We start from the raw sequence: 15,376 nt of genomic DNA, 5'->3' as shown, positions 1-15,376 counted from the left end.
AAAAGTGTTTTAAAATAAATTTGTTTTCAGTGAGGCAAACAATTAGGTTACCAGCTTCACTTGCTTTCGATCAAAAACCCTCACTTCCTGAGCTTAACTGAACAATACTAGTTCTGTTCAATATGCACGTCTATTAGTATATTCACCTTCACTGTCCTTGCTATTCTGTACCATATATTGAAAAGAATCCTGACATTAGATCCACTTGTATTTTAAATCAAATTAAAAATTTTTTGAGTGTGTTTTTAGCATCAAATTAAATGCTTCTGTCAAACTCTGAACTGAAACAACACAGAGATCCTGTGTCTGTAAGGCTGACAGTTGTCAAAGTCTGATCTTTCCCTAATTGCTCAACCGAAGAAATATTAATAGAATCTGTTTAACCTCACCCATTCACATTTAAGGTGATCAAAGGTAATCCACTCATCAGCAACAAGATATCCAAAATGGTACCAAAAGACAGTAATATTCACTTATTTCTAATACTTAGACATCTCAAATATAAATTTCAAGTTATTTACAATAAGCCTAAGAAAAGAATGAAATACATCAATCTTTTCCTTTTTGAATAGCTCATATTAAAAATTTCTACTGCATGTCCTGAAGATTCGAAATCTACTATCCACAAGAAATCCAAGTGTAGACTCAAAAAGTCAAAGTATCAAAGCATTGACAGAACCAAAAAGAGAATACAAGAGTCTCAGAACTGATACCGGTCCCATTCATCTCCTCCAAATTTTTACCTGATAAAACTATCAGCCAAGGCAGTCTGAATAAAAATAAAATTTAAGAGAAAAAACACAAAAAAATAATTATTCCCTTTTTCAATGCATAGTTCTCCATCAAAACAAACACAATGCAATGTAGATATAATATAGCATCTCTTTCTAAGATGAAAGTATATTTATTTTACATTAGTAGATGAACATAAAAGTTCTTGCAATTTAAAGGAAATTGAAGAGAGAGAAATACACAAAAACACACAGCATACTGCACTATCAAGTCCAGGAAGTCTCTAATAATTGTGTCCCAGAAACCAAGCTGGTCTTGATGCTCTCCACTCCCACAAATTATGAAGAGAGAACACAGAAAACAAAAGGGAGGTACTTAGCAAGGCAATAACAACAACAACAAAAAGCCACATTCCTAAACAGAAGAAGTCTTCAGATTAAAAGAACCCACCAAGTTCCCATGCCAATAAATGAAAATGATTCTGACATTATCATGAAATTTTACACCAAGGTGAAAGGTGGAAGTGGCAAAGTATACAAAAGCTAGACGCAAAGAATGAGAAATCAAATGGAATCATACTTCTCAAAAACAACTCTGAAAGCTGAAAGGAAATAGTCACACCTTCAAAATACTGATGAAAATTATTCCCAAACTTGCGCTATATACCAAAGCAAATTCTACTCAGCTGTGACTGTAGTATTGTGTAGACATTTCTACACAACCCAGAACTTAAACAATTTACCTGTGTTGATGTATAAAGATATATTTTGTTTGACAATATTAGCACAATGTTAAGGGAAGGGAACAGAGCTAATGTGGAAAGTTTGTGTACACCATTAAAATTAACTTAAGGGGCCTCCCTGGTGGCGCAAGGGGTTAAGCACTGCACTATGAAGCAATCTGCAGCCTCTGCAGCATGAGTTCGATCCCCGGCCAGCCAGGGAGCAACCCACATGGCGCAGCAGACCTCTCCTGACTCACCCGCCCGCTGCTCCCCTCAGCGGTATATTTCAGTCAGTCTGCCTGTTCTGTTCCCCACTCTGTCTCTGGTGAATCCTCTCACCCCCCCATATCTCTGGCTTGTACCCCAGCTGTTGTATGCATAAATAAATAAATCTTAAAAAAATAAAAAATAAATTAAATTAAATTAATGTTATTATAAACTAGCTGTTTTAAGGTTAAAATGTTAATTGTAATTCCCAGAGGAACCACTAAGAAAATAACAAATAATATACACAAGATGAAGAAAGGGCAAATGAAATAAAATGGTTCACTTGAAAACACCTATTAAACACAAAGGCAATATAATGAAGAGACAGAAAAATAAAAGAAACAACATATACTGATAACAAAGAGTGAGACAGCAAATGTAAATCCTACCATATCAGTAATTCAAGCTAAATATACAAAAAACACTCTAATCAAAAGACAGAGACTGGCAAGATAGATTTAAAAAAAAAAGTGATCCAGGGCCTCCCCGGTGGCGCAGCGGTTGAGCGCTGGGTTGCGAAGCTGCCCGCGGCCTCTGTTGCGCCGGTTCGATCCCCGGCTGCTCCCCGGCCACCAGAGGAGGGTCCCACATGGCGCGCAGACCTCTCCTGCCGCCCGCTGTTCCCCTCAGCAGTGTATTTCAGTCCTTCTGCCTGCTCTGCTTCCCGCTCTGGCTCTGGTGAATTCTCTCACCCTCCCGCGCTTCTGACTGTACCCAGTGCATGTATAAACAAAAACAAACAAATAAATAAATAAAACATGCCTCTATTTAAAAAAAAAAAAAAAAAGTGATCCAACTGTTTGCTATCTACTAGAGACACATAGACAGGCTTTGTATTCAAAGATATTAATAGGTTGAAAGGATGAAAAAAGATATCAAGCAAACAACAAACATAAAATATCTGGAATGGCTACATTAACATCATGACAAATTAGAATTTAAAAGGTGTTATAGAGCTGACAAAAGTACCAAATACAACAAGAAGATAAAACAGCTATAGGCAACCAAAAAGAGCACCAAAATACATGAAGCAAAAACTGACAGAATTAAACACAGAAATAAACAGTTCAATAATATGAAGACTTCAATGTCCCACCTTCAATAATGGATAAAACACATAGGGAGAATATTAACCAGGAAACAGAAGACTTGAAAAACACTATAGGCCAATTAGAACAGACTTTACCTGCAGAGCTCTCCAACCAAAAGCAACAGATATGCATTCTTTCACAAACTCACATGGAACACTCTCCAGGAAAGACCTTAAGCTAGACTAAAAGTATAATTTTTAAAGGATTGAATCATACATACAATGACATTAAAGAATAGCACACTGGGGTCTCCCTTCTGGTGCAAGGGGTTAAGACGCAACCTATGAAGCTATCCATAGCCACTGCAGCACAAGTTCAATCCCAGGCCAGGAAGCTACCCACATGGCACAGCAGACCTCTCCTGACTCGCCCGTTGCTCCCCTCAGCAGTGTATTTCAGTCAATCTGTCTGTTCTGTTTCCCACTCTGTCTCTGGTGAATCCTCTCACCCCCACACCTCTACCCCAATTCTTGTATGCATAAATAAATCTTTGGAAAAGAAAGAATAGCGGGCCTCCCTGGTGGCACAGGTGGTTGAGCTCAGCGCTGTGAACCTGCCCACAGTCTCTGCAGTGCTGGTTCAATCCCCGCCAGCCGTGAAGATACCCACATGGTGGGGCAGACTCTTATGTCTCGCCCGCTGCTCCCCTCAGCAGTGTATTTCAGTTGATCTGCCTGTTCTGTTCCCCTCTCTGTCTCTGGTGAATCTTCTCACCCTCCCGCACATGTGGCCTATACCCCAGTTCTTGTATAAAAATAAATAAATCTTAAAAAAAAAAAAAAAGAATAGCATACTTAGGTATAAATTAAACAAAAGAAGTACCATTTTTTTAATTAAAGATGTTAAGTAGAAAAACATCTCATATTTATTGATCAGGAGATTTAATATTAAGATGACAATACTCCCCAAATTGATCTATATAATCAAGGCTATAGCAATCTGAATCCCTGCTGACTTCTTTTAAAAAAACTGACAAGTTGATCCTAGAAGTCCTAAGAAAATGCAAGAAACCCAGGAAAGCCAAAGTAATCTGAAAAAAAAAAAAAAAGTTAGAAAACACATACATCAAATCTTACTACAAAGCTATGATCAAGACCACATGGTCTATAAGGATAGACAAACAGCTGAAAGGAATAAAAGAGTCCAGAAATAAACCAACTTATGGCCAACTGACAGTCTGATAAGGTTGATAATTCAAAGAATAGTCATTTCAAAAAAATGATGCTGAGACAACTGGAAATTCACAAGCAATCCTAACCCCAAACATGCAAAGAATGAAGTTGAACCCCTACTTCACACCACTTATAGAATTCACGCAAAACAGACCACAGGCCTAAGTTTAAAACCATAAAACAGAAAACCGTGAGTAAGCCTTCATGACCTTGCATTAGGTACAGTCTTCTTAGATGACACCCAAAATACAAGTGACAAAAGAAAAAAAGTCAATAAATTTGACTTCATCCACATTAAAAACTTCTGTGTTGCAAATGATACCATTAAGAAAATGAAATGACAATCCTCAAAATGGGGGAAAATATTTTTAAATCATGTATCTTATAATGATGACTTATATTCAGACTATGTAAAGATTCTTAATACTCAACAAAAAAAAGCCAATTCAATTAAAAAAATGAACAAAGAATTTAACAGGCATTCTCCAAAGAAGATATATAGATAGCCTATAAGCACATGAACAAACATTCAACATCATTAACCATTAGGGATATGCAAATCAAAAAACCGCAAGGACATACTGCTTCACGTCTCCTAAAATGGTTATAGTCAAAAAAACAAACAGATAACAAATGTTGAGACTGGAAAATCTGAAACCCTCATACACTGGTAAGATATACAGAGCAGTCATATTTGGAAAACAGCTTGACTGTTCCTCAGAAGTTTTAACAAAGAAAGTTTGTTTTTCCTATAAAAGCTTTAATTACCCCGGGGCCTAACTATTCCACTCCTGGGTATATACCTGAAAGAAATTAAAAGATAGCCACACAAAAACCTGCACACAAACCTACATTCACTGTAGCATTATTCAAAATCACCAAAATGTGGAGCTCACTCAAATGCCTATCAACTGCTAAAGAGAGAAATACATTTGACAATAAAAAAGAATGTGGTATTGATACAAGCTACACAAGCTACATAGATAAAACTGGAAACCATTATGTGAAGTAAAGGAAGCTGGTAACAGAAGACCACATGTAATATGATTTCATTATGTGAAATGCCAGAAAAAGGCAAATTCACAGAGATGGAAAGTAGATCAGTGTTGCCAAGGGATCAGAGAGAGAAATGGAGAGTGACTGTTAACGGATACAGGTATCTTGTTTTAGGATAATAAAAATGTTCTAAAATTAGATAGTGGTGATGAACACATAACTGATTAAACTAAAAACCAATGAACTGTACATTCTAAAAGGTGAATTTCAAGGTATGTGAATTCTCTCTCAATGCTATTATAAAAATTACTATATTATTACTTGTGCTGTCACTTACACGTGTAATTTTAAAAAGTTGAACTCATAGAAGCAGAAAGCACAGCAGTGATTGCCAGGGGTTGATGATGGTGTTGAAAATGAGGAGATATTCATCAAAGGTTCAAACTTCAAGTATGCGTAAGTTCTGAGAATCTAATGTGCCATATGGTGACTACAGTTAACAATACTGGATTATATACTTGAAAGTTGCCAAGAGAGTAGATTTTAAATGTTCTCTCAATATCGTCGACAATAAAATGCTAATGATGGAAGGAGAAGCAGGTGCTAACTAACCTTATTGAGGTGATAAACCTTTCATAACAAGTATCAATCATGACATTGTACATGTGAAACTCACACAACGTTATATGTCAATTATATCTCAACAAAGCTTGGGGGAAGACACACCATATGATACTATTTATATACAGTTCAAAAACTGGAAGAAGTAATGCATCTCATTAAAAATCAGTATAATGGTTACTTTTAAGTGGACAGGAGGCTGTGAATGAAGGGAGACACAAGGCTGCATAGGGTGAGAGCAAAGTTTTACTTTTTAACCTGGAAATGCTTACTTTGTGATAAGTCACACAGATACACAAGTTATTTGCACTTTTCTATGTTCTATTTCAATTTAAAATCATTTTTTTTAAAGAAACATATGGTCTTGTTTCTGAAAAATTATACTTCGCAATGTGTTGAGAGACTCTAGAATAAATAAATTTTTCTCAAGGACACTTTTTCTCTATAACTTAGTAAAATCAACCATTCCAATAACAGTAAAAAATGAACTATTTAATAAGAAAGGATAAAGCATCTAATTGATATTAGCAATAATGGACGTCACTATAGATCAAAGTTAAAAGCAAAGTGGAAAATGCACAGGGTTAGAGTAAATGGTTCTGCACTTGACACATTCCTATGCCCTCAGTAGATGCTACTGAGAAGACTCTGGGGCTCTTGAGAACAACTGTGGAAAGCGCCTCCACTCAATGTCTACCAAAAGCTTGTTTACTTCCCTCAACTCAATAACCTACAATTTTTCTTGCTATAGTGGCTACATCAATCTCACTTCTCAGACAGGGCAATCTTTCACCTATTCCACCTTCAAGTTCTTTATTTGGCTTTAAGTCAACAATTTTAACACCAAAATCAAGTTTCAAGCAGTTCTACTACCATGTTATTCTGAGACTTCCAAAACAGAATGATTTTACCTTCTCACTGGAACACAGAGCCACCAAAAAGATATAAATTCTGTTTCCACCCACAATACTTACCCCTGCTAAACATGCCCCAGACATTTGTTCTTCTTATATAAATACAATGTACAAATCATTCAGATTTGTGAGCAAAATTATCTTTACACATTTCAGAGATTTTACTGACAAATGACTTTTAAAGTATTATCTCCTCTAAACTTCATTACTGGAAGAAAAACGCTACCACTTCTGTTTCCTTTAATACATTACTAACTTTAAACTTAGGGTCTAGAAGATTCTGGTTAAAGATTAAATTGTATAAATTAAACCTTTTTGTATTTTTGTAAGTCAAATATGTAATAAAGTAACTAAATATGAAGCTTTGGTGCTAAGGCACTCCCTTTTCTCAGGGTTTTGCAAAGGAAAAGTCCATTGCTGTGCAAAGCAAACAAGTATCTTCCAGGCATATGCTCAGGACGAAAAAAAAAATGGCAGAGAAAGAACTCCAAACAATACCAACACTTAGGCCACAGGGAAAAAAATGGTGAAAAAATTTGAAAATAACTGTAAAAATATACTTACAGCCTCAAATTGCAAATGGCTATCCTTCAAGAAACTTTGAATTTTGTCCTTGGGTAAAATACTGAATCTGAATCGAAGGAGATCCATTTCTTGTTGAATGAACCAGCGTCTAAGTTCTTCACTAAAACGGAAACAAGTATAAATGAAAAGTCCAGTGATTAGTTTTTAAAAAATTAAATCTAAGAAACTTTTATGAAACAAAATTCAATATTTGAACATGAGCAATAAGGAGAAGTTAAAAAGCATACAAGTCTTCTACCACATATCACAATCTTCTAAGGCTGTGTTAAATATGGGCAAAAGGTATTGCTCTCATCCCCTGCACCTCTGGCCTATACCCCAGTTCTTATTTGCATAAATAATTTTTTTAAAAAAAAGGGATCCTTTCTTTAAAAAAAAAATTAAAATACTTCAATACTAATTGCATGATTCTCAAATTATATAAAAGAAAACAGTTCCTTGCATTTAACATTAATTGCAAATAGCTATTTATACCGCAAACTTGAGTACTCCTTCATCTAAGGTACTTTCATCAATGCTAAGACACCACCAAATTTTTCAAACTATCTCTGAAGAGATTATGATCAAACTCTGCCAATAAACTTTGTTTAGTCTGTAGTTTATAATTACATAAAATTTAATATACGTAAGTATATCTCAATTTTTAAAAGCCAACACATAAATGTATTAAGTTATAAGACATGCATATTGGGCATTAATGTTATAATTATACCACTGCATATAAAATATGATTTAGGCCTCCCTAATGGCATAGCAGTTAAAGTCTCAGTGCTAGCAAGCTATCGCCAGCCACTGCCACATGAGTTCGATTCTGGTTCAGGGAGCTAACCCACATGTGCAGCAGACCTCTCCTGTCCCACCTGGTGCTCCCCACAGCATTGTATTTCAGTCCATCTGCCTGTTCTGCTCCCTGTTCTGTCTCTGGTGAATCCTCTCACCCTGCACATCTCTGGCCAACACCCCAGTTCTTATGCATAAATAAATGTATAAATACATGTATTATTTAGGTTTATTTCTGAGATGATTTTAGTAGTTCAGCAATTCATTTACTATACAAAATTGCATAAACTGCATATGCCTTTCCACAAAAGAAAAACTTGAGTAAAGCTGGTTAATAATTTTTCAATTATTATCTTAGGACAGTAAACAAAGCAAGATTGCCACTTGATAAGCCTATTCATGAAAACAAACATAAAAATAAGTATATTAAGTAGCCAAAATTAATACAAATGAAAAAAACACAAAAGTTTTAAAAAGAAACAAAGCAATTAACTCCTTCTCCCTGTGGGTGGCACTATTGACTTAAAAGAAACCAACTACCACAGAAAGATACTGTAATGGGCACTAACCCTTACAATTTAACTGCCACAAACCTGTATCAAATTCATGTGTTTGATTCCTAAAAATAATTACCCCTTTTTTTTCCAGATATCAAAAAGCCTTGTAATGAAATCCCCTCTAATTTTAAATCACAAATGAAGAATTTTTCCATAAAGTTGAATTGTTTCAACAAGCAAAATTTTGCAATGGAATTTTTTTGATGTTTTTGAGTAAACAACTAATTTCAAACAATTCACAACAGCAGTGCTCAACCAAGGAACCACTGTTTTCTGATGTTATTCTGAATTTTGCTATGTTCAGTACAAGACACGTCAGCTCTCCATGTATATAAAAACCAAGATACCGGAGTTGATTATCAGAGTATAAATGTATACTCACGACTGGCAATAAGCAAGGCGCAAAATAAAGTGAGAAATATGATCTCTTCTTCTTGGTTCATATTCATCTTCTAGGTTTTCCTTAAAAATAATGGCACATGAATAACAAATGCATTAGAATGGTAAAAGGAACATTGAGTCGGCAAAAATCAATCGTAAAGCCAGTTTCAAAAACACCTTTCTCATATTATGCTTTCCAGTATAATCACCATTTTACTTAAGTTAGCAACCAGGTCAAACTGAGAACTGCACTGAACTTCTCAAAACTATCGGCATTGGACCCCACTATTTGTTACTATCAACTCCTTCTCTCTTAACTTTCTTCCCCAGTGTGCTCACCACTTCAACCACTTCTTATATTAATCCTCTACTGCTTTCATTTCAGCCATCTGGCAAAACCTGGATTCTAAGTAAATTCATAGCTATACTCTGCAGTCCTAGTCTCAAAATGCTAAAAACCTCTGGAGAAACTCTGTGTAACTGAGAATTTAGAATATTAAAAATTCACAATTTCTAACTTCAACAGGACTTAACCAATCCAAGGAATCCTTATTTCAAGTCCAATATAGTAAAAGCAAACATACCTTGAGCATTTAAGAGGTAACAGACACTATTAAAATCATGTTTAATCTATTAACCTGTTTAATCCTTTTAAATAAAACCTGGAGGTAGGCACCACTGTATCTCTATTTTTAAAGATAAGAAGACGAAAGCACAGGGAAGTTGTGTGACTTGCCCAGGATCACAAAGCTTGTAAACAGCAGAGCTGGGTCTTGAAACACAGTCATCGCCTACCTCTTTTCTTACAAAAGCTACTTCGATTTTCATTAGTTGGCCCATGCTCGCAATCATACCACCTTTCCCTTCTCTCTCAGCAAAAGGCCCACCAGGCTGACTTCTTCAACTCCAAGCTTCTGCATCCATCCTTTCCCCCAGCCCATGGATAAATATCTCTTCTTCCTCCTGGATAAAATTAACCCCTACACCAAAACCCTGTAACACATCTGCTCTTGCTTCCTAAGGTCCTTGATTTATGAAGTAGTTTCTCCAAGCATCTTCAGACTCACCTCTTCTTTCTTCTCTAGATCTTTCTCCTCAGCTTATAAATACATTTGTGTATCTCCTGTTGAATGTATGTATACACACTTGTAAATGTTTATATCTATACATATATATGTATCTTCTTTTGTCTATAACATTCTCGACATTTAGCCTCTTTCTCCCACCTTTTCAACTACACATCTTTAAAAAGTAGATGCTCCTTAGCCAGCTATTTCCTCAACCCCTGCTATTGTCCTGGCTTCTGCCTCTATTTACAAGGACTTACACAATTGATAAATCCAATGCAATCTGTGTAACTCGTATTACATTATTTATCCAAAACTTCTGAAATTCTTCTGCTTAAGACCACCACCACCAAGGAGGTGTAATATCTAGATTTGAATCTTGATTCCACCATTTATCACCTTATAAGTCTGGAGAGTTAGCCTGCCAATAACTCAGTTTCCTTATCTGTAAAAGAGGGATGATAGAACTACCTATCTCATAAGACTGCTGTCTGATTACATGGGTTATAAGTAATCTACTTACAACAATGCTTGGTAGGATTAAGCAAAATACAATTGTTTGCTGTTATTATTCCTATACTATCACTGTTTACATCATGATCATTATCAAAACCCAGACTTCTTTGACTGCTAGGACACTATTATCCTGCTTGATCTCCTATCACTCAAGCAGCGCCTTCTCAATCTCCTTCCCGGTCTCTTCCAATCCCACTTCATCTTAAATATTGGTATTGCTCAGAGTCTATCCTCCATTTCTTTTCTTCTCATTCAAATATGTTCCTAGGGTGCTACCCCCTACTCCTGATAATTCCAACCTTCCTCTTAAATCTATAATCCCAGAGGTCTCCTACGTCCACCCAGACCTGTATGCCTATCTAATTATCCTCTAGATTTCTCCACAGACACCTCAAATTCATGTCTAGAACTAAACTCAGTATCTTCCTGCTAAGACTTGTTTTTCTCCTGTACATCACATTAAAAATATCACCACCATCCACCCTAGTTGTCCTAACTAGAAATTCCTAATTCTTATCCCTCCCTTCTTTCTGAAAACAGTCCCTAAAATCTTTTGATTCTATGTTCTAAATATCTCCAATCTTTTTCTATCCATACAATTCAGACTCTCATCATTTCCACACTCCTAAATGGTTTTCCTCCTACCAGAGATGATCCTCTCAATTTATTTGTTGTCATCTTCCTAAAATAAAAATCACAACCATCAAGATACAATTCCTGCACTACCTCCTCTGGGAAGTCTTCCAAACCAGAATAAGCTGGGCAATGTGGTCTTGGAGTTCCTGGAGCACCATCATCAGCCAGGGTATATTTGGCAATGTCTAGAGATACTAGTGGGTAAAAGCCAGAGGCATTACCAAGCATCCTGAAATGCCTAAGGCAGTTCCTGCAGTAAGGAATTATCATGCTCAAAACAATCCTGAGAAACCCTGACATATTATAACCATCTGATTACACATCAATCACCTGTGGAAGACCCCAGGCAGCTTCCAACAGTCTATGCTACATTAATTATTTTAAATAGCCCTGTGCCTAATTCAAGATCTTTCCCACAACTGCTACTCAGTTCATGTGTGTATATATATATATATATATATATATATATACACACACACATACACACACACACACAAAATGAAGGAATATTTGTTTCCCTCTTTTACTTACTCTGAAGGAAAACTTGAGCTTTCGGATCTCAGACTCCAACTTAGTCCGGTATTGGTCAGTTGTTTTCACATAGCTCACACCAAGATTTTCAACTGCTTTCAGCACTAAAAAAAAAAAGAAATTTTTTTTTGAACATAAGAAAAATACGTAAATGCAAGAGATCTTTAATTATATAAACTAAATCCAAAGCAGATAAAATCTACAAATAGCAACTTCATAATTACTTACGAAAGTGAGTGAGTTATTTTATTTTCTGCAAGTATACTGTGTAAGTTATAAACTTTTATAAGATAATCTCTCTCCATGTGCAAAAAACATGCATGTCCTACAGTAGAATCCAAAACCAGGGATTCTCAACCAGGAGAGAGGGAAGAATGACAGCTAATCACCACTGTACTGAGCTGCTGTTGTTGAGGAATGATAAAGAGTATTGGTCTGGAAGATGACTAAGCACCCTTTGTTTGCACCCTTTATGTAGAGCTGTTATATTAAGCAGTCTACTTCATGGACTCAGCATAGACTCATCAAAACACAGCCCTTTTTTTTCCTGATGGAGCAGAGAAGATACAACAGTGAAGGAGTAGGGTCCTCAACTCATTTAAATGCACCATTCTGAAAAGATGCCACATACTGTTCAAAGGTCCCTACAGCTCCTTGGCAATCTTTCTTCAGATGAATTCTTCTTCCACAAATACAAGAGGCATGCTTTAATTCATGAATGAAAAACTTCTAAACTACCCCCCTGAACATAAACCCACGTCCCAGAAGTACCTAATTATGATATCCCAAAGCAAACTCAGTATTATCCCCTCAATCAAGATCTTTCGGCATTTTCAACACTGACAGAGGGTCGACCCACCAGATCATCCAAACTGAAACTTCGGCCTCTCCCATCTGCTCTCACTCCTCAATTCCAGTTGCCAAATCTTGGGATTAGTATCTCCCCACATCCTTTAAATCTCCACTGTTACTGCCTTAGTTCTGGCCCTTACTATTTCACTTATCTGCCAAACCCCAGAGATACTTCTCAATCATCTTAATCCCTATGCAGCTTCTAATGTTGCTAAACTTCCTAAAACCCTTTTCTCCCTTACCTTCACTCTAATTCAACAAATACTGAGGACTCCCTCTCCATATTAGCAGTTCTGACTCTGCTCCTCTAAAAATGATTATCAGCATCTCACCTCCAGTTCTGATTACTCCACAAAGATATCCTGTAACATAAACTACCAAGTAAGTGCTATCATTTGTTTCAGTTCAAGACTAGCTCATTCCTTTCTTCTACCAACACACAGGATAAATGGGCTCCCAATATAGTTGTCACATCTTTCTTATACCCCAGTAATACACAATTAGCTTAGCAAAAAATGCTCTTGATTAGCCGTACTTCTCCATGCATCCTAAACTTGCCACTGTTCTCTTAAATATTATATTTTCTCAAGTCTCAAAGTCTCCATATAGGTTACTATCTCAGCAGAGAAAAACCTTTCTCTATTCTTTTGAGATTTTCTACTAATCATTCAAGGGCATGTCCATTTCAACTTATCTAAGTAGTCTTAATTAGATTAAGTCAGTCCCTCCCACCTTTGTTGCAGGAGCAATACAATTTACCTCTACACTTAGAATAAATTATGATTATTATTTTGGATGTCTGCCTCCATGAATTAGAATAAGGCTTCAATGTCAATGAGAATTACATTATTCATCTCAAAATCCTTGCCACCTAAGACACAGTGATGCTCAATTAATACACACTGTACAGTAAATAAATGACAGCAAACCCTCAATAAATATTTGTTGGCTGAATTGCTAAAGGAAATAAACTACCCTTACCCATTGCCTCAAAGTATAAGTAAGGTGCTCAAAAATATACTAATTCTTATTCAAATATCACTCACATTTAAGTCTATCGACGGCCAAGGTTTCAAATTCTATCAAAGATACGTTTTCAGAAGGCGGCTGCAAGTAAAACTGAAGGCTGTGAGGGTAGCAAGCAATCCTTTGGTCACCTGCCAACTTCAGTCTCCTCCGCTTTCCACCAGAAAACTGCATCGTTACCTTGTTTTAAAAAAACACACACACAAAGAAAGGTTAAAATGATGGAAAGTGGGGTTGAAAGGAAAACACCGCCCCCCAAGGGGAAAAATAAAAAACAACTCCTTATGAACAGACAAGAAAATTTAAGTTGAAGGGGACGTACAAAATGTTTTCCCTGGTTATCTCTGAGTAATGACTCTTGCATTTTCCGAATTTTATACAACACACCTGTGAAAATTCTGTAATGAGCAGTGGGGGAGCTGTTTACTAGAGGAGACACAGGTGGTGGTCCGAACTTTCAGCAAGATTAAACTCAGGTGAGCTCTATGCCCCACCATTCTAGCTCTCTGCAATCCCAAGAGTTAAGATGAGCTTACACGGGATGCAATCCTGAACGCCAAGGAAAGCACGATGGATTTTGATAAAGACTTCTCCTGCCGGCCCAGTTCCTCAATTCCTACCTTAGGATCCTGGTAATTACAACAACTCTTTAAAATCCATTATTTCGGAACTTCTTTTAGGGAGGATCCACAAATTGCTTATAGGAATTAACACCCCGATCCAACCTCTCGCTTCCCCCGCAGAAGCTGCCCAGCAGGCTCAACCCACTGACAGCAGAGTCTCTGCCCCAACCAGCCACGCCATACCCAGACCCTCACCCCGCGGGTCAGTCCTCAGGCGCCCCCCGCCAGCGGAGTGCGCGGCCCTTCTTGACCTTCAAGCCTCAGCGCTAAGATTGCTGTCCGCCATAAATCCGCGGTAGTTTCTCTTACCTACAACACCGCAAACGTGAAAAAACACCAACACTGAGAGCCGCTTCTCCCGGGTGGCGGGAAATTTCAGATGATTTCATTACGGAAGCGGATGCGCCGGGCAGAGAGGCGGGTCCTCGGCCGCCCCGCCCACCCGGCACGCTGCGCATGCGCGGTGGGCGTTCCGGGCCGCCCAGGCTGGTTCGTGCGGTTTAAAGGCAGGAACCTCCCCTGTGGCGCGGCGGGTAGAGCGCCGTGCCCTGAAGCTGTCCGGAGGCGCTGGAGCGCAGGTTCAGTTCCCGGCCTGCCACATAGCGCGGCAGACCTCTCCGGTCTCGCCCACTGCTCCCCTCAGCAGTATATTTCGGTCTTTCTGCCTGTTCTGCCCCCCATTCTGTCTCTGGTGAATCCTCTCACCCTCCCACGCTTCTGACCTGTACCCCAGCTTGTGTATAAATAAATCTTAAAAAAAAAAAAGTAACAAATTTTAAAAAGTGTTTTTAAATGCAAGTGATTTTGTTGCTAAATATTCGGCTGCACCTCCTGCATGTTGACTCAGTAGCTTCTGACGGTTGAAATGGGATGCTGGAATGTTGGTGACAAAAATATCCACAGGCCGAAGAGTAAACCAGTGTAATTTGGCTTGGGAAAGTTAATAAAGATTCTCTAAGTTAAAGAAAAGGAGGCGCTTTGACTACAGGGCTGTCAGTGATCGCTTTCGCCCTGGGGTAGGAATGGAGGAGGAAGAGACATTTATTGAGATCAGGTTTTGCATGCTGCCCACTCATTAGGGGATTTTTTCTTTCTTTCTTTCACGGATCTTAAACGGTAGATTGTATCACCCGCTTTTACAAAATAAAGCTGAAAGCTCATTGTTATTGTGCCTTTCTATGTATAATATGTATTTGTTTTTTCTAACAGGTGGCAAACCCCACACGTCCAGATTCCGACTTCAGTTCCCTCGTCACACACACACACACACACACACAGCTTCATGCATAGTGAGTCCCCAGCAAA

General features: G+C 37.7%; 1 protein-coding gene across 4 annotated transcripts in view; it reads right to left on the bottom strand.

The window, feature by feature from the left end:
• The window catches only part of PRIM2 (DNA primase subunit 2), a 260,042-nt gene that overhangs the window by 235,143 nt on the left and 9,523 nt on the right, over positions 1 to 15,376 (bottom strand). For 2 of the 4 annotated variants that reach the window (XM_037519912.2, XM_054698902.1), the window contains exons 2-5: positions 13,469 to 13,628; positions 11,571 to 11,674; positions 8,822 to 8,901; positions 7,082 to 7,202 (exon numbers count right to left, since the gene is read on the bottom strand). In XM_037519912.2, the coding sequence (XP_037375809.2) occupies positions 7,082 to 7,202; positions 8,822 to 8,901; positions 11,571 to 11,674; positions 13,469 to 13,622 (459 nt within the window). In that variant the 5' untranslated portion in view covers positions 13,623 to 13,628. Of the gene's footprint in view, positions 1 to 7,081; positions 7,203 to 8,821; positions 8,902 to 11,570; positions 11,675 to 13,468; positions 13,629 to 14,266; positions 14,288 to 14,380; positions 14,501 to 15,376 lie in introns of those variants that run through there. The other 2 variants (XM_037519913.2, XM_054698901.1) reach the window with 2 other exon arrangements.

Source organism: Talpa occidentalis, unplaced genomic scaffold (genome assembly GCF_014898055.3).
Source record: "Talpa occidentalis isolate TD23 unplaced genomic scaffold, MPIMG_talOcc4v2.1 talOcc4.2, whole genome shotgun sequence".
NCBI classification, from domain to species: Eukaryota; Metazoa; Chordata; class Mammalia; order Eulipotyphla; family Talpidae; genus Talpa; species Talpa occidentalis.
This window is presented reverse-complemented; position numbering and strand designations above follow the sequence as displayed.